We start from the raw sequence: 20,589 nt of genomic DNA on the forward strand, positions 1-20,589 counted from the left end.
TTCATCACAGAGTATGCTGATGTTCATCCCCACTAGAGCCTCTGCTGTTCTTTTCTGGTAGTCAGATGCAACTTCTAGAAAGGAAGAAAGACCTCAAATTATAACAAAATAATTTAAAATTACAGGATCCGTTGGGTACGGGTAAGATAGTTTGATATGGAAATCGCACTCACATTCGGTATCCTTCAATTTTGCGCGTAGTTTCGATGTTGTAATACCTAAACCGTACCCGATCAATGAAATCGAAACTTATCCGTTAAATATACTTCACGTAGAGTTCTCACCCTTTCATGCACAGCTCTTCATTTTGAAAACTCAGTAATCCAGGCTCTTAGCTCTTTGCTTTCCAGCTTTTCCAGAGGTATATTTGCTTTGGCAAATACTTGAACTGTGCGTTTCAAGAAGTTATCTCTGGAAATTTTTAGTCGTTACAACTATCTAACTGTGTAAGCACAGAAGATTGCTTTCTTTGAGACGTACTAGCAGCAGAGGTTGAACTTTCGTTATCGCATTGCTTACCCACATGTTTTTCAGATTTAACATATTTCACAATGCTATCTTTTTTTTCCCCAACCAACTCGGCTATTACAACAGTTGCAGAACACTGTCGCTGAATCTGTGGCATATAAACCATCCTTTGGATATTTCTGAGCCCTTTCATGCACAGTTTTTGTCGTGCACCCCATAACCTAAACGATTGCTTGACTTTCTACTCTTCACTAGTTTCAATTTTGAACAACAGGAAAACAACACTGCTTTTATCTCGTTATTTCTGTGACACTCGATTTACATTTCAATAATAATTGATGCAGATCTTCTTCACCTTGCTATTCCCATTGTAAATATCGATTAAAGTCATCAAGCAGCAATCAGTCGGCTACTCTTCTTCACCGATCGGAACGGTCAAAAGATTTATGCATCATATTTTGAGTATTTCTGACGATTTTGCCGAAATATGTTGTTTTCGCCATTTTTGCGGAATTCGCACCAAAATCGTATATTCATACTAATTTTGCATTTTAGGTCACAATTTGCATTTTGTCGAACTTCTATTTATGCATAAAAATGATTTTATCCCACATAGAAATTACCATATGCTTGGATTCAATACAAGATTTAAAAATTTGCATTTATTGCAAATGCGATTTTTTTCAGGTCCCTGCTAATATGTACAGTATACTGAAGAACAACATAGACAACATACAGACCACTAGCATTCATTCATTCATTCATTTATTTATTTATTTATTTATTTATTTATTTATTTATTTATTTATTTATTGATTTATTGATTTATTTATTTAACAAGGCAAGCATAAAGAAAAGTGGAAGAATAATGACGAAAAAACATCTAACGATAAAAATAGAGGAAAAAATTAAAAACTAACAAAATTAGAGACACAACATATAAAAACAAAAAATAAAGGCTAAAGAAACAACGAGAAAAATTGTTGAACGTAAAACGAAGAGAAGAACTTATAGCTAGGCACAGTAAGATAAATACAGATATAACACTTAAGTAATTGTATAGCACAGTAAAATATAAATAAATATTATATTATGTACGAAAGAGAGGACAGCAATGAGAAGAGAAAAAAGGAATATGAAGAAAATGAACTAGGTTAAGTTAAGGAAGAATCGATTAAAGGAGGCATACGAAGAAAAAACGTCCAAGTTCCTGTCAGAAGATAAAAGAGTTAAGGAGGGTTGGTATGCGGATAAATAAACTTCTTTGAACGAGAGAGAGGCGGGAATACGGAATATGAAGAGGCGGAGTAATCCTGGTTTTGCGAGTTGGAGCATGTAAGGAAAAGAAGGATGCAGGTTCAAGAGAAGGAAATAAACCGTTAACAGCGTAGGAATCTAAGGTCGGCTACATTCCTGCGACTAGATAACGGGCGAAGGTTTAACTTGTCTAGTATCTGATTACTGCTCAAGTTTCGACAATCAGATACTCTGGCTCTAACAATGGCACAGAAGAATGACTGCACGCGGTCAATATGATTCAGATTAGTGGGTGAAGAGGTAGACCAAATGGGAGACGCGAATTCAATAATCGGTAGGATGCAAGATACATAGTAGCCTCGGAGGGCGCGGATATCGGTGATGTCAGAAAATCTATACAACAAACCGAGAAGTGACATTGCTCGCGCGGTTATCTTTTGTATATGGGGGACAAATAACAATTTACTGTCAAACATCACTCCTAAGTCATTTTGTTCTGTTAGAGTTGGGAACGGGTTACCGAGGAGGGAGTATTTACTGAGAATAGGGGATTTACGAAGCGTGATCGAAATAGAGGAACACTTGGCAGGATTAGGCTTAAGACGCCATGTGGCGCACCATTCAGAGAGTGAATTAAGCCCACTCTGTAAGGAGTTTACGTCAGATAAAGAATCGATTTGTTTGAATATTTTACAGTCATCTGCAAATAGTAGAATTTCACAAGAAACGGAGGATATAGAATTAATGAGATCGTCAATAAATAAGACAAAAAGAAGCTTCTTGACTCTTAAGTTTAAAAATTTCAAACTAGACCATAATTATTTTCTTACAAATAATCATTTTGTTACTGTATGCTTTGTCACCATCGTGAAAAATAGGCCATAATTCTCTGTCACTACACATATATAACTTAAGTAAATTTGACAAATCTACAGAATAAATATTTGTCTGAGTCACTCAGCCCGGTATTTTTTAAAGACTCCTTGCTACCTTTGCTAGCAAGACGTAGTGTTTACAGTTCACTATGTTTTCTGGTGTGGGCTAGAACAAATTTTTTACTTTCATTGACCTGCCTGTCTTATCCTTGGCTTTGAAAATATGAAAGTGATAGAGGTATGAACGATGCTAGTAGGGCCATTTCTTATGCAGCCAGTCCCTGTTATGAATGGTGTGAAAATGTCTCTCATAGGGTCGGTTGGTGCGTGCATTTCAGTGGACTTGGGCAGACTGATAAGTTATAGGAGCTTCTGGTTCGATGAGGAAAGCAGCGAGAAACTACTTCATTCTTCCATTTCCCTAGAATGCCTCTTCCTTGATGCCTAGGCCATCTATGACAGTTAATACAAAGCTGTTGAAGATCAAATCAGCCTTCAGGCTGAATACCCAAAGACGGAAATGGAAATTGAACCTTGCTGGTATGGCGACTAGCCTAATGCCCCCTTTTTAAATTTTCTTTTTTAACAATTCATATAACATATGATAATATAGATTTTATTAACTTTCAGGAATTTGATGCTGCACCAGAAGTGATGAAGGTGACAACTGAGACTGCTGTGGAACAATCATCGAGACCTGCATTACAGAAAAGAACCAGGTTAACATTGATTGAACAGAAAAGAAAAAAAAATTGACTTGACACAATCTTTGATTTTTATGAAGGACGTTGACTGGGCGACTGGAAGGTCATTGGTTGGTCATGGCGAGTACAGATGGGGTAATTGGGTGAAAATCAGCAAACTATCACCCAAAAGCTCATTTCAGACATAATCTTTCATGACAAAAGAGAAAAATTAGCAGATTTTTGAAGTATTTCATTATTCCCTCCCCTGCACTCTAGCTTCAATCCATTCTCTACCATGCACCTAAACATGCTGTGGGTTCATCAGCCTACATATGCTTCCCCACACAACTACTCAATTTCAGGTAGTTTGTCAACTCCTACCACTCCAGCACACCCATCACCATCTACACTGGAACCTCGATTCTCCGTTTTTGGAGGGACTGTGGAAAAAAAGAAAGTATAACACGGGAAAACGGAAAATCCGGGAACAAATGGAAACCATCAACAATTTGGCTAAACTTCACAGAAATGAAACATGTATAATTATAATCTTACGAACACTCCTAAAGCAAACAAAACTGCAGCCCCAATGGGCCTTTGCCTACCAAGCGACCAATGCTCAGCCCGAAGGCCTGCAGATTATGAGGTGATGTGTGGTCATTGTGACGAATCCTCATGACCGTTATTCCTGGCTCACTAGACCGGGGTCACCATTTCACAGTTAGGTAGTTCCCGAATTAAAGGTAATCATGTAGGCTGAGCAGGCCTGGAACCAGCCCTCATATCCAGGTAAAAATGCCTGACCTGGCCGGGAGTCAAACACGGGCCCTCCGGGTGAGAGGCAGGCAATTTTGACCACAGGGCCAGCATCAAACATTAATTACTGGTACACGAATTAAAAATCTATATACTTTACATTCAGTTTTACGGGGAAACTTTGTGAGTTTCCCTTGAAAACTCCTTTCAGTTCAGCAACTTTGATCAGCCAAACTTTTCGAAAAATCTAAGAACGCCAAGCCAAACAGCACCTGACCACAAGTAGGTTTTAATTTTCTAATTTCATAAAATAAAGCGCATTAGGTACAAAAGCGCCCATTATGATGGGGAAATCCCTTCTTTTTTAATTCTTCCTTTGTAATTTGGTCACCGGTGTACTGTTCATAGTCACTTTTTGGAAACCATGTACTGCGTAAATTAGGCCTACATCGACTTTTAAAGGTTATGGTGAACTCGAGAATATGGTTTTGAATGCAAGTATCGATTCTCAGAAATTCTCGAATGCATTATATGCATTATATTCAATATATTCATTGTATTCAATTCTGCCCGCAATCAAATTGGAAAGAGAAAAAATATAATCAAAGCTTAAGAAATTACGGTTGTTCATGACCTTGAGCTCAGCTGGAAAGCGCACTCACTGCACAAGTCAGTATGAATGGGAAATGATACAAACATGTTAAATGTAACGTTGCGCAAACAAAACAACTGTGCGGTTTTTATGACATTTTAACACAACGCAAAATTTCCAGTCTTACGTTAGTAATAGGCAATCCCAAGATATTCCATGCCTTTAGGTAAGGTGCAACATCTGTTCTGGTCTCGGTAATATTCAAATACTAGATTTGTGTTAAGAAGGAGCCGTTTTGATTCCTTCGTGAAATCACTGTGACTATATAGTGCTCTAAGGGAAGTGCTAAAAACCTGTTCGGCGATACAATCATGAAGAGTAAAAAAAAATATCTAACCCTGGACATAATGTAGACGTTTTACAAGTACGAACATTTGATGAAACTCGTTCCGTCTTCAAGTGGAGCTATCGAAATGCACTCTGTCTCCTTCCGATTTGCCGTACCCGTCCTTTCATGAGATAGTTTCTTGAAAAGCGCTTGGTCAAGGATATAGCGTTGATAGGACTGAAATTTCTGAACGGTTGATCCAGGAAATGCGGGATTTTTACAACGTGATTTAGTTAAGATTCTCGTGGGACCACGTAATTTGAAATATTAATCTGAGGAAATGTTGTTTCCGGGAACAAATAATCGAGATTCCACTGTACTGTATACTGTTGTACTGAAAGGAGTACTAAATAAATTACAAGATTGTGAACAACCTCAAAAAGACCGTGTCAATGTTATGAGTTTGACAGCAGATGATGATAAATGGGTTTAAACATCTGGTTGTGAGTTTCACTAATAGGAAAAGTCCTTAATTACTGCGTTGATACGGGGGGGTTCCTTTTGGGGATCGCTGTAAGAACTTAGGTGTTAATGTAAGGAAAGATCTTCATTGGGGTAATCACATAAACGGGATTGTAAATAAAGGATACAGATCGTTGCACATGGTTATGAGGGTATTTAGGGATAATTTAATTTCGTATGGCTATTTCTAGCTGAGTGCAGCCCTCGTAAGGCAGACCCTCCGATGAGCGTGGGCGCATCTGCCATGTGTAGGTAACTGCGTGTTATTGTGGTGGAGGATAGTGTTATGTGTGGTGTGTAAGTTGCAGGGATGTTGGGGACAGCACAAACACCCAGCCCCTGGGCCATTGGAATTAACCAATGAAGGTTAAAATCCCTGACCCACCCGGGAATTGAAACTGGGACCCTCTGAACCATTCAGCCAATGAGTCGGACATTTAGGGATTGTAGTAATGAAGTAAAGGAAAGGGCATATAAGTCTCTGGTATGACCCAAATTAGAGTATGGTTCCAACGTATGGGATCCTCACCAGGATTACTTGATTCAAGAACTAGATAAAAATCCAAAGAAGAGCAGCTTAATTTGTTCTGGGTGATTTCCGACAAAAGAGTAGAGTTATGAAAATATTGCATAGTTTGTACTGGAAAGACTTGGAAGAAAGGAGATGAGCTGCTCGATTAAGTGGTATGTTCTGAGCTGTCGGTGGAAAGATGGTGTGGAATGACATTAGTAGACAAATAAGTTGAAGTGATGTTTCTAAAAATAGGAGAGATCACAGTATGAAGATAGGAAGGGAGATTCACCTAGGCAACTGCCCTAAATGCAGATCAGTGGTGATTGCTTGCTTATACACTATTTCCATCAATGGGAAGTATTCCACCAAATCCTACCCTATCCTCTCACACATTTTCTTCATCACAACAGCTTGAATTTATACCGACTCAGCCTGAGTCGGTAATGATTTATTTCTGTAACTTGTTGTGACTACAGTGGAACCTCGATTCTCCGTTTTTGGGAGGAACCTGGGGGAAAAATAATGTAAGATATGAGAAAAGAAAATCTGGGAACAAAATAAAACCATCAACAATTTGGTTAAACATCAAAGTAATTAAATTTGTATAATTATAATCTAACAAACAATTCTAAAACAAACTACAGCCCTAAAGGTCCTTGGCCTACCAAACGACCGCTGCTCAGCCCGAAGTTCTGCAGATTACGAGGCGACACATGGTCAGCGTGACAAATTCTCTTGACCGGGATCGCCATCTCACCGTTAGATACCTCTTCAATTAACAGTACCGGTAATTACGTAAGCTGGTGAACCTAGAACCAGCCCGCATATCCAGGTAAAAATGCCTGACGTGGCCAGGAATCTAACCCGAGGCCTGTGGGTGGGAGGCAAGCAAGCTTGACCGCGCGGCCAGCTTCAAACTTTAATTACGTGAGTTACAAATCTCGATACTGTACATTCACTTTTACCGGGGAAACATGTCAGCAACTTTATGATCAGCCAAGCTCATCGAAATATCTAATAAATAACGCCAAGCGAAACAACAGTCGTTCGCTAGTAATTTTTAATTCTCTAATCTAATCAAATAAAGCACATCAGATACGAAAGCGTCCAACATGATGGCGAAATCTTTTTTTTTTTTTTTTTTAATCTCTCATTGTAATTTGGTCACCAATATACTGTTTGTAGTAAGTTTCTGGAAATCTTGTACCGTGCAAATTAGGTCTGCGGCGACTTATAAAGGTTATGTTGAACTAGAAAATATGGTTTTGAATGTAAGTATCGATTCTCAAAAGTTCTCCAATGCATTAAATATTCAGTTCTGCCCGTCACTAATCATAAGCAGATTGGAAAGAGAAAATCAATCCATCAAAACTCCAGAAATTTCTGTTTATTCATGACCTAAAGCTGAGGTGGAAAGCGCGCTCGCTGCACAAGCCAGTGCGAGTGAGAAATAATGCGAACTTCTTAAATGTTATGCTGCACAAATACAACAAATGCTGTTTTTATAAAGACTTTTTAACATAAAAAACGTAAATGTATAAATCTCCGTTTTATATTGGGATCAAAACAGTAATGGCCTTATGTATGTGAAGTGTAACATTTCGTCTGGTCTCAAGAACGTAATCATATCTGATCATATTAAAATACTGGATTCGTGTTAAGAAGAAAGCCCAGTGACTACCGTATGTTATATACTGTAGTGTCCTGTGGGAAGTGCTAAATAAACATCTAACCCTGGACATAATGTAGATGTTTTATAAATATCAACATTGGACGAAACTCATTCCATCTTCAAGTAGAGCTGTCGAAATATGCTCTGTCTCCTTCCAGTAGTAGTGGCCACTCTGCTTTATGATTTCCAAGGATTCCCTAAATAAGACCAACTGAATGTGATGCTAGGATGGTCCCTTAAGCAAGTTCACCGCTGATCACTTTCCTAATACAGTACATGCTCTAATTATCACATTGATTGGACATTGACGTAAAAATCCATAGGTATGTCGTAGCTGTCCTTTCGTGAGATACTTTTTCTTGAAAAATGCTTGATTGAGGATTTAGCGTTGATTGGACTGAAATTTCTGGATGGTTGATCTGCGAAATTGTTTCCTTGAGGAACGGATAACGCGGGATTTTTACAACATGATTTAAATTTAATTAGGATGTTCGTGGTACCATATAATTTGAATGAATAATCCAGGAAAATGTAGTTTCCAGCAATGGATGTTCAAGGTTTCACTGTACTTGTATTATTTGAATATGCCTATTGTTTTGTAAACACCAATGAATACATATTATATAAGAAGGTGACACTCCATCGCCGACCGGCAACCAACTGACGTCCCTCTCGGGGCGAGCTCTCCTTTTATAGATTCCGGAGGCTCGCTTGTACTGTAAACAGCACTTCCCGAGAGGGCGCATCAGCCGGATTGTCGGCGGAGGCGATGGAGTACCACGACAGGCGTACGCCTGTCTGTGGTACTTTATTGATCAGTAAAATGTACAAATTAATTACAAAGGGATGAGAGTGCAACACCACTCCCCTGCCAGATTGCAGGGTGTAACGGGCAACAGAGCTGTCGGTAAACATCTGTAGTTCATCAAAACCTTCGCTGACCGGGTCGTGCAGAACGTTGTAGGCTCCCATGAGGGCAGCAGCAGTCTCGGCCACGTTGATCGTCTGAGGCTGCTCGAAGGCCTGAGCCCAGGCGGTGCCCAGCTGTGGGCAGACAGCAGCGACGGAGTTCGGCGTGGCGTCGGTGTAGACCCTCAGGATCCGGTGGGAGGTCGACATCCGGCGTGGCATCAGAAGAAGAGTGGGGGTGAGGAGTCGTCGGACCCAGAAGAATTCGCCTGCTAGGACCCATGACCCAGGAGAGCCATGACAGGTAGCCTGCCGCCTGTTGGAGCTGAGACGGGGTAAAGGTATGGAGGTCGCGCACAATGAAGCGGGCGCGTCGCTGAGTTTCATAGTGCATGGTGATTTCTTGAGAAGGAATATCAATGGTGACTCCGAGGTAGGTCAGAATGGGTGTCGGGTGCGGCACCGACTTGGCGTAGTTCAAGGTGATGCCTAAGATCTGAGTGAGGAACACATCGATCTGCTGCATCAACTCCGCCGAGAGGTCAGGAGAGTGAATCAGCCAGTCGTCGAGGTAGGGTATCATCTCGACGCCAAACTGTTGGGACAGAAGCTGCTGCACGGCGGTGGCCCAGCGTTGCATGACTGATGGAGCCAGGCTATGCCCCATCGGCAGGCGAGTCCAACGATACCGCGCGGCCCTTGATTCCTTGGGCACGAGGAACAGGGGGAAGGCCGACGAACACTCACCCTCCTCGATGAGGCCATGGTCATGGTCGTGGAGGGGACCTAAAAATAATTTCAAAATTTTGAACATTTTGTTATATTGACATTCACTACAGTGGCATTTTACTGTAACAATCAATCATTTCTTCAGTCCGGATCAGCATCTCAAAATTCGTCGCACTGAAACGATGGGTTCCATATTAAATTCTTTAGAAATTATTGAAATACAAAAGTGTTAAATTGAAATAATAAATATGGTAGTTCAACCAATTCAATACAAGTAAATAAGAGATCTAGAGATTACTTTCTTATTTAATTAAAAGTGGAAATGGTACCAGTTTCGACCCCAGTCTGCGTCATCATCAGCCGATTATAACTCTAAAAACAATGCATAAGTAAGAAAGAAGTTAACGGTCAAGTCCACACAATATCAGTTGAAGAGGCGATATAAAAATGACGGGGGTAGGCACTGTAAAATTCAGACGAAATGGAATGTAAGTCACTTAAAAGAAGTGATGCGTAAACTTCCGAGCATCAGCACGGCACACGCAATGTTTGGCACTGTCTCACAATGTTCACGAAAAGCAGAGAACGGTTAAATGAGCCAGACTGCATACACCATCAGGCACAAAGTCACAACACAATCCAAATATGAAGATCTAAAGTCATGAAGAAGCCGAAGATGAGCAGCTCAACCGAAGTAACTTGCAAGCTCCAGAAGATCGGTGCGGTGTTTACAACGTCAAGTGCTGTAGTTTCATACGCTGACGGAGATTGAAGGATAGGTTAATGATCAAGTATTTGCTTAGTTTACAAAAATGTACCTATATATATACTTATAATACGATTCAATATAATTGAATACGTAATGATGATCTTGAAGATTTTTAGAACAGTTGACGTGAAAAAACAAAAGTGTGTCAAAAATAACAAAGAGAGGTGTATAAATGAACAAACTTTCTTGCCTGGACTCTCTGTGGTTAATAAATTGTACAGGTCCACACCTTAACTTATTTCAGCTACCCAGTTCTCATTTGTCTGTAACTTGTGTTGACATCTATAATGTTCACCCTACAGAAGGTTTGTCCAGTGGTTTTTAAATATATTTTTTATTTCATGTTTGATATTTACATGCACCTTTGTTTGTAAGACTAATCTGTAGAGTCTGTAGAGTCCGTATTTATGTAACAAAATGAGTATGTTATTTCTGTTGTATTTATAGCCTGTAGATGACTTTGAATAAAGTTGAAACTTGAGTACTTGAAATGGAGTAATTTGTGGGGGGAAAATATCTGAAACCCATTATGATGAATAAATACCACAGCATCTCTGCTACAGCCATTAAAGTCTGCATCTTTTTTTTTGGTCATATACAGTACAGGGTCTCGCATATAAACTAAGACCATCCAAGCGGTGTTTTACCTCTACGATATGTAAGCTGCAGTATTGGAGGCATGCACATAGTTCTTGACCTTGCAAGCAGTGTGCACGTGTTCATCCTCGCAAGCATCAGTCGCCAGTCTGAATCTCAGCTGTCAACATGGTGAGACAGTTACAAGGGGGGATCAAGTATAAACGGGACTTTATTTTTTATTTAAATTAATTTATTGAAAAACACAAAGGCAATTACAATTTATTTCTCCACATTGTTTCCTGCTTTGGAGATGCATTTGTTCCAGCATATGGACAGCTTTTTGATGCCCTCATCTTGAAAAGAACAGGGTCGTGTCACCAGGAACAGTGGGTTAATGTAGTATCATTTGTAACTAATTGAAGCCAATGCCTTTGTTCAAGCAAATATAACAAAATGCCACATGTACAGAAGGTCATTAAGGACCTAGAGAAAAACAGGTTTGCACATTTAGGATACAAGTATGTGGCGGTCTAAGAATACATGCTATATCGCTGTGCGGTTAGGGGTGCGCAGCCGTGAGTTTGCATTTGGGAGATAGTAGGTTCGAGCCCCACTCTCAGCAGCCCTGAAAATGGTTTTCCCGCGGTTTCCTATTTTCACACCAGGCAAATGCCGTGGCTGTACATTACTTGAGGCCACAGCCGCTTCCTTCCCACTCCTAGCCCTTTCCTATCCCATCATCACCATAAGACCTGTGTGTACTGGTGCGATGTAAAGCAACTGTTAAAAAAAAAAAAAAAAAAAAAAAAAATCTGCTGAATAACATTTGCAAAGGTAATGTTTAGACTTTTTACTGCATGACAGAACTCTTGAATGGCTATAAGAAGGGTAGACACAGACCACATTTTATAGTGGGGCACAGAGTGTCATCTCTAAAGTTAAGTGAAAGAATTGGGGAGTAGCCAAAGTCCAGTGATAGTCTACCAAGCATCGTAATTCATCAATGGCTGATATCTGGTGGTAATGCTACGTAGGTGGATCAAAAGGTTAGTTGCACTAACACGCCGCAGCAGCGCGCTGTGTGTCGCAAACGTGGGCACAGCGGAGAAAGGGACAGACACTGCCCACACGTCTGTTAGGCAGGTCGCTGTGGTGTCTCATCTAGTATTGTGTGAATAGCGGCCAAATGCAATGGCGCGTCAACTGGACGTTTACTCCAAATATGAGGTGCGTGCGACAATCCAATTCCTAAGGACCAAAAGGAAGAATTGCACGGACATTCATCGTGAAATTAGTGCTGTGTATGGGGAGCGGGCTATTTCCTGGCAAGGTATCGTAAAGTGGTGTGAGCAATTCAAAGCCGGACGCACGGATATCACGGACAACCATCGCGAAGGCAGGCCCGCAACGTCCAGGACCCGTGCAAAGGTCAACAGTGTGAATGCGATCATTAGACAGAACTGGCGCATTAAACTGAGAGAAATCGCGACGCAGCTGAACATGTCGTATGGCAGTGTGTTCGCCATTGTTCACGAGGACCTTGGATATTGTAAGCTGTGTCAAAGATGGGTCCCACGTCTTCTCACCGATGAGCACAAGGGACAACGTTTCCAATCCTCCCTGGCATTTTTGCAACGCTATGCCGCAGACGGCAACAGGTTTCTGCGGTGAATCGTCACAGGCGACGAAACATGGGTCCACAACTTCACCCCTGAAATGAAGCGAACATCAGTGGAATGGGTACACCCCTCATCACCACAACGAAAGAAGGCCAAGGTTCAACCTTCAGCCGGTAAGGTTATGGCGACAGTGTTCTTTGACATGTTGACATGTTCTTTGTTGCACCTGGAATTCATGCCGAAAGGAACGACGATCAACGTGGCGTCGTATTGTCAAATGTTGCACACCGGTTGCGTAAAGCGATTAAAGAGAAGCGCCGGGGGAAATTGAGCGCCGGTGTGATTTTGTTGCACGTTTTGCAACACCTCACAAGGCCTGCCAAACGAGAGAACTGCTGCAGCGTTTCAAGTGGGAGGTCTGGCAACATCCACCCTACAGTCCGACCTAGCGCCATGTGACTTTCATCTCTTCGGTAAGCTCAAAATGGAGCTCGGTGGTCGACGTTTCCAGACCGATGAGGAGGTGAAGGCCGCTGTCTCCAAGTGGTTGCAGAAGGCTGGAGGAAATTTCTATGCATCCGGCATCGACAAGTTGGTTGTGCGTTCACAGAAATGTTTGGAGTCTCTTGGAAACTATGTGGAAAAGTGACGTTACAGTGTATGTCGTTATAGTCGTGTTGCTGTTGTATAGGTGGTGTAATAAATGGCCATAACTGGGAAGTGCAACTTATTTTCTGATCTGCCCTCGTAGATGGGACCAGATGTTGTCTACTTGACAACTTTCTTCAGAGCTTGCATTTGTCTCAGATGTTCAGGTTTCCAGGCAAACTATGTACCGCATTTCTTGGCATAAAAGTAGCATTTTTTGGCCCAATTTCTTTTAAACAGAATAGGGTGCGACAGTTATGCGCAGAAGAATTTTAGCTGAAATGAAAGTATGTGCAAAATTTCAACCCGAAAACTGTTCACAAGAACACTAGAACATATAAATCATATCAGATCTTGTTAGTACAATCATTTTAGAAAATATTGTCAATATGAGATCCTGCAGAGGTGGTCATCTTGCTTATCTGAAAGGAAGTAAAAGTAACTTAGTAATATGTACTAACAGTTTTTTAAGCCATTGCAGTTCAGATTGGAGGAAGCATATTGGAATTCATCACAGCAGAAACTTACCAAATTCATTCATCAGCGCTTGAGTGATCTCCTCTATACCGGCTCTCCCAATTGCCGCTCAAATGTGATGCAATATCTCCACCTTCACTGCTCTTCTGCCATAGTGTGTCATCCTCACTGCCATCCGGAGCATTGGAAATTCTTGTCTTTTTGAAACTCTTCACCATTGTTGCGAGAGGAATAAGTTCTTAACTTCTTATCATCTACGAGCACATGAGTTCCAGTGACAGATGTTTTATCCTGCAATACCAGGCATTAGGACTTCCCCGAATCATCCATTCATTATAAAGCCGTTGGAGATGGCCTTTAAGTTCTTTATTGACACACATCCAGAGACTGCAGAGGGGATGTCAAACCACTGGGAATAATCGTGTTGTGCCTACTTTTCATGAAAAAGTTCCTTCACTTCTGTCACAAAGTGAGCCGCATCAGCAATGCTGGTTATCTTTCTCACACTTCACCCAGTCCATCATCATGTTCATGTCCATTCATCTTTTGGGTTGCATATGGACATGTATGCCTCTAGGGAATTTAACACCCTTTTGGCATAGTTTTTCTTTTAAAAATAATATATGGTGGCAACTTTCTTACATCCACATTAATGGCATTATTGTGCAGCATACTTTCTCGTTACTTGTTGGTTTTATTGGAATATTCAAAGCACCTGTTCCTGCGATAGTCCTCCTGTGAGGCATAGCAGACCAAACTGGCATCTGATCAGCTTTGCTGATTTGGGTCAAAAGATACAAGTTTCCTGATTGTTATACCATAAATTGGTGGAAGTCAACAACTTCCTCTGTATAATCCGGTGGCAATTTCTGGCATATAGTTGCCTTTTTACACAGAGCCACTTTGTGTCCCTTCATTTGCACCATTTTGTAGGTCAGACTGCAATCATCTTTGCACACTTGCTAAACATAGTCGAAGACTGCTTGGTCTGTGTGCAGACAATTCCCAGTTTGAGGTTCTCTAAATGCATGCCTGTTCAGGTTTTAATTTTTAAAAATCTTCTTTCAAATTCCGCCAGTCTCAAACAAACTTCTCACTAACTGAAAACTTGTGCTCCGCAGCTCTGTTCCCATGCTGTCGGATTTTTGAAGGGCGGAAAATGTCCATTCGATACTCCATGTCGTACGATGTCGGCATGTAAAAGATGGTGTTTACCCGACAAAATTCATTAAATCTCAGCCATAGACGCCCAAGAGAGATCCGGTTTACTCTGTCTGCCATCTAGTGGGCCTAGAGTAAAACGGAACATCGAAATTGATGAGCAGACAGCCAGATGGCGTCAAATCGAAATGTCTGCACACGGTAGCTGAAGCCATATTATTATTATTATTATTATTATTATTATTATTATTATTATTATTATATTATCAGCTTGAATCCTGCTGTATAATTTTTAAGTACAAAAGCGTGTCACTAAACTCCCATATAAAGTATCACACATGCATTGGCTGACTAGATACTGTTTCGCCACTGCTTGTAAGGAAGCGACTGAAGCCACCAGGCTGGAGGACCAGCATGCAATTCTATGAATCACCAGCACTTTGGGTCTATTTCAAACTGGTGGTAGCAACAACTTGGCTTATGTATAGATGATTGCTGATTGCACACACCAGCCTTTTCCGGTGACTTATGCTATTGGTTACTTGAAACATCAATTGAATATCAGGTGACATAACATTACCCGCCTAGAAAACATTGTTCTTATACACGCAGCTTGAAGCTATCGTATGTGATAATACCATCATGTGATGTAACGATTATGCATGAGACTTTATGTAGCAATTTTAGGACTGGAAAAATACGATGCAACGATTACGCCCAAGGTGACAAATATTCCAGGAATGACGGTGTATGTTCTTAGCTAATGATGTTTATGCTTGTGTCTTTTGCAGTGTTCAATTGATTTAAAGAAGAATGTGTTGCGGATTGGAACGACAGGGACAGAAACGCCTTTCTTGTCCGAGCGCGATTTACCGGACTGCGCACGACTATCAAGCCAGAGTGACGATGATGTTCTGGGACAGTCTATCCGAGAGGCTGAGGAGCAGGAATTGGCTCGCGCTCTACAGCGCAGTCGTGAAGCAGGTGGGCGGTAACTTCTGCATCTAAATTCAAACCAAGAATTGCTTGTTATGTATGAAATGAAAAATGTATTTTTTTAATATGCAGAAATACAGTATATTTTGTTAGATGTCAGAATTCTTAAATAAGCTCATTATTTTTAATTGATGATAGGGGACGTGAAACAAAAATATTATATTCCGAGCTGTCAGCGGAGAGATAGCATGGAATGACATTAGTAGACAAATAAGCTTGAATGAAGTTTTTGAAATTGGAAAGATCACAATATGAAGATCAAGTTGGAATTCAAGAGCACAGATTGGGGCAAATATTCAGTTACAGATTGGGGAATTAGGGATTGGAATAATTTACCAAGGGAGATGTTCGATAAATTTGCAACTTCTTTGAAATCATTTAAGACAAGGTAAACAACTGATAGGGAGTCTGCCACCTGGGCGACAGCCCTAAATGCAGATCCATGGTGATTGATTGATTGATTGATTGATTGATTGATTGATTGATTGATTGATTGATTCATTCATTCATTCATTCATTCATTCATTCATTCATTCATTCATTCATTCATTCCACAGTACAGCAGTTGAGTGTTTTGGGGAAAGATATAGGAAGACAGATGTACAAATAGAAACACTTAATAGGATAAGCTCAATGACAGGTCAAGAGTTGAGTAAAATGGATTATTAGCAACCAAGTATTATGAAGATATGGCAAAGATATTTGTTTATAGTATGACAAAACTTGCTTAACCCTATGAGTGGTGTTCTGATGAAGATGTAGTGGTTAATGTAAACATTAATATTTCTGAAGTCTTCATACATTTTGGTATGCAATGTTTACAGTGTATACATAATATATTCCTGTGCCTAGGTTTAAATTTTAAGATGGTACCTTAATAAATGATGGAAAAAATAATAATTCTAATTATAATAATAACTTCAAGAAAATTTTTTTTTTTTTTTTTTTTTGAGGTTGTAACCAGGTAGGACATGACTAACATTTTATGTTGTAAACCGAGTACTGCAGAATGAAAGAAATCAAGAACACTGAAATATATTGGATATGTGAAACATAAATAAAAAATTCTAAACCTCTACATTTAAAAAATAAATGCCTTCATGATTTTGTTTTGCACAATGGGTCAATAATAAAAACTAAAATATTAATAATCATGAACACTGAAAAACTAAATAATGACAATGTGAAAGACACTAAACTATTAGTTTTCACATTTATGTATTGTGACACAAGCTGGATGCAGTCTTATGCACATCGTACACATACAGTTCATGAACATATTTTACAGTTTGTCATCGAGCATTCCTTGCAGTAATGCGATTTTCAATGTGGAAGTGTTGAGCCACACCCACCCTCTAACAAACGTACGCACGTAGTTAAATACGAGTATCGAAAGAGAAAACTAGGCGTAGACCCCGGTCAGGAAGGGCGAAAGACATTACCCTGAACTGGAAAAGTTATTCACCTCAAGCAACACAAGTAGTAACAAACACTACTAGGAGTAAAAATCCGAGAAAAGATAAATAAGGGTTTATTGAAATGTAACGTCAATCAAAGGATCAATTTAAAGAAAAAAATCGGTGATTATAACAAGATAATACATACATACTCGGCATTGGTCCGAATGACAATCGTGCCAAGGTACCGTGACCTCATCATTCCATACATGCACCTGGGATAGTTATTCTTGAGATGTAGGCACTAATACAATCAGTGACTTCGCTACTCAAATATGCGAAGTGAATATTCTTTGCTCGAATTTTATTCAGTCATTCCTTCACCGAGGATAAAACACTAAATCACAAGCGTGGGAGTCCCTTATCTTTTGCTAACTCCTTTTTTTTTAACAATACTTCCCACACACCAAGGAGCAGATAAAATAATCATGTGTTCAAATCAGAGAAAAGCGTGACCAAGGAAATTAACACAAAAGGCAAAGAGAATGCTCTACGGAGCAATGAATGTAAAACATATCAACAAGAGTAACATGGACCGGCGCGCGGCCACGAAAGAAACAAATCAACATGGCGACTTCCAGGTTGAAAATCACCAGGACGCACAATAAGGAAACAAAAGGATTCGCTCCCTAAAGAAAATGAGGGGCGACAAAGAACAAATAAATAAGATTTTAACAGACTGATACGACATCTTAACACTCAGCCCATCCATCTACCCATTCATTCAATCATACAATCATTTGCCCTCTAAGGCAAATAATCTCTGCAGCTCGGTCCGAATAAATAAATCAGGGCACCTCGTAGAGTGCAATACTACATTCCAACGATAAGGTCTCATGTCAATAGTAGATATATAGCTTAGCCAGGTCAAACGACAGCAGGACGTTCGTGACCCCACGGTCACGCGTAGAATCATCACCCTTACACTGCGTACGGCCAGAACAGATCTTCCGGCCGACACACAGATCATACCTCCAAATGATGGCAAAATGTAACAACGAGAAGCTCATTACAATAAACAGAGACCCAGATTATGACGCACTACGATCACTCCAGCAACTCACACACACACCCCCCCAAGTACAAGGATGGGTCTCGGTCGGCCGTAATAAAAAGAAAAGAAAGAATGATCATACACAAATGATACAAATTCAAAATGTTACATTACCGTCAATATCAAAAATCGAAGCATGCAAATGATGCAGTACAATATCAATCACCGATTCAAATGATGCAGTAGTTTAGCATCATTTCAAACCTATAAAACATCCATTTGAAACGTAAAAAAACCCCGCTCCTGTGTGTGAGGGCTCCGTGACTTAATTAATCCGTTTAATCAGAAAAAATATTCACTTCTAGGAGAAAATATTAAAAGGTCTCGCCGAGAAATAATCCGTCATACTCGCGACAGAGGGGAATGCCCTCTAACGGTAGAAAGTCTTAATACATAGATACACGGAACGGACAGATACCTATTCATTGAGACATCGGTAACACCATCTAAGAAACCATGCTACACTAGCATGTTTCAGTGTCCTGACACAATACTGTACAGATGTACCTTGAACAGGATTATCGGCCTTGATGATTCTAGCCGTCGCTCTATATATATATATACCATTCTGTTGAAAGGGAATGAAAGATCTCACAATTGAAATGTATTTGTGACATGGTTTTCTGTCCTGCAGGAAGGTTTTCCTTGTATAGCACATAACAAGTCAATAGCATTCTGGATATGACGTTGAGGCTACCATAACTTTTTTTCCGGTACATCAAAGTTGTCCTTTCATCCTGGTAAGGGTATAGCATCGTATGTGATGTATTGATGCCGCTCATGTATTTGTTATCCTCCAGTATCATATCTGGTTTGGACACTGGTGGCTTGTTTTTAGGGGTGGAAAATGATGTTCTTGCAAATGAGTCAGCACATAGAAGTACTTGTTGGTTCTATGATTTCTTCCCTCTAATTCCACTATGCAAAAAAGAAAACTGCTTCTAAAATATTTCTGTTCTCCAACATTAACTTTTTGCAGGACGGCTAAAGGTAAGGTTTATCATATATTTGCATATAGTACCGGTAATAAAACCACACCTGGGAGACTGGAGTGGGACATTGATGATGATGATGGTGATCATGATGATGATGATGATGATGACCAGTAATAAATGTCCCAACAGGATATATTTTTTTCCCTGAGGAACAGAGGTAAAAATGCTGTCACAATAAACATGGTACCCTTTGAATTTTGAATTTTTACGACCGCATTGTAATCGAAACTGACTTTCAACCTATTAGGTCATGTTACGTACATTTAGTACGTGTTGAAGATATGTTAGGTACAAAACAAAAATTGTCAACCAGACACCAGTGGGATCCGAACCCACAACCTCCCGATTTTGCGTCGGTTGCTCTCACCCTGCTAACCACTCGCCAGAATCTGCACGCGGTCTTTTTGAGCGATATTAATACTAAAATTATTGTTTAAAAACACAATAAATTGAAATGTTGGACCATGGATTTATTATACAAATGTATGTGTAGACTGTTGAGAGTATTCAGCATTATAAGGTCCCCTATTACACATTAAAAAAGAATTCAGCTCTTTAGTTTATGAAGAATGTTTGGTAATCAGAACTACTTGTTACGAATATCATTCATTAGGGAATACAGATCTAGTTGAAATTGAGTTCTAAGGAAGATAAAATGAAAACATGAATAAAATATTGCAGAATGAAAACCCATTCAGGACATGCCCAAACTCCACACACAGTCATTAGTTATCTTCATCCTCTAACCCCAATTCAAAAAATCTTGATTAAAGTTTGTTCACCGAGCAAATGGTTGTGTGGTTTGGGTCATGTAACTATCAGCTTATATTCGGAAGATAGTGGGATCGAACCCCACTGTCATCAGCCGTGAAGATGGTTTCTGGGGCTCTACCTTAAATAAGGCCTCGGTTGCTTCTCACTCCTAGCCATTTCCTATCCAATCATCGCCATAAGACCTATCTGTGTCGGTGCAACGTAAACCAGATTGTAAAAAAAAAAAAAAAGAAAAAAAAAAAAAGCTTGTTCTAGGAAGATAACACTGAAAACACGATGAATACAATTAAGAATAAAAAATGTTTCACTACATATCTGAACCCACCAAGACAGTAGTATTTAGTATTCATTATCCTCCTTTACCATTTCAATATTTTCTACTGTGTACTAGACTCATGTTGGTGATGTGTGTTCTCAGCAGATGAAACGTGAACATGAAGCACACCTAGTTTTTGTTTTATGATTCTTTTCTCTATTACAGTCAATTGTGTTCAGGTTCTGCCTTGTCAATACAATTCAGAATGTATTATATATCTAACCTATCATTTACTTATACACACACACACACACACACACACACACAAGTACATGTTTCGAGAAATAAAATTCTCTTCTTCAGCTTATGGATAAAATCAAATGCATTGTTAAAGACCTTATTTAAGATGATTTATGTACTAACAGATTGTGGATTAAATGACAATACAACAATACAACAATATTAAAATTCAAACATGAAAATCTTTCATGTTATG

At 39.8% G+C, this 20,589-nt stretch overlaps 1 protein-coding gene across 2 annotated transcripts in view; it reads left to right on the forward strand.

Annotated features, from left to right (window-relative positions):
• rngo (DNA damage inducible 1 homolog rngo) overlaps positions 1-20,589 on the forward strand; it is a 117,180-nt gene that overhangs the window by 61,341 nt on the left and 35,250 nt on the right. For both annotated transcript variants that reach the window (XM_067150522.2, XM_067150521.2), the window contains exon 5: positions 15,353-15,545. In XM_067150522.2, coding sequence (XP_067006623.1) covers positions 15,353-15,545 — 193 coding nt within the window. The remainder of the gene's footprint in view (positions 1-15,352; positions 15,546-20,589) is intronic.

Source organism: Anabrus simplex, chromosome 6 (genome assembly GCF_040414725.1).
Source record: "Anabrus simplex isolate iqAnaSimp1 chromosome 6, ASM4041472v1, whole genome shotgun sequence".
Taxonomy (NCBI): domain Eukaryota; kingdom Metazoa; phylum Arthropoda; class Insecta; order Orthoptera; family Tettigoniidae; genus Anabrus; species Anabrus simplex.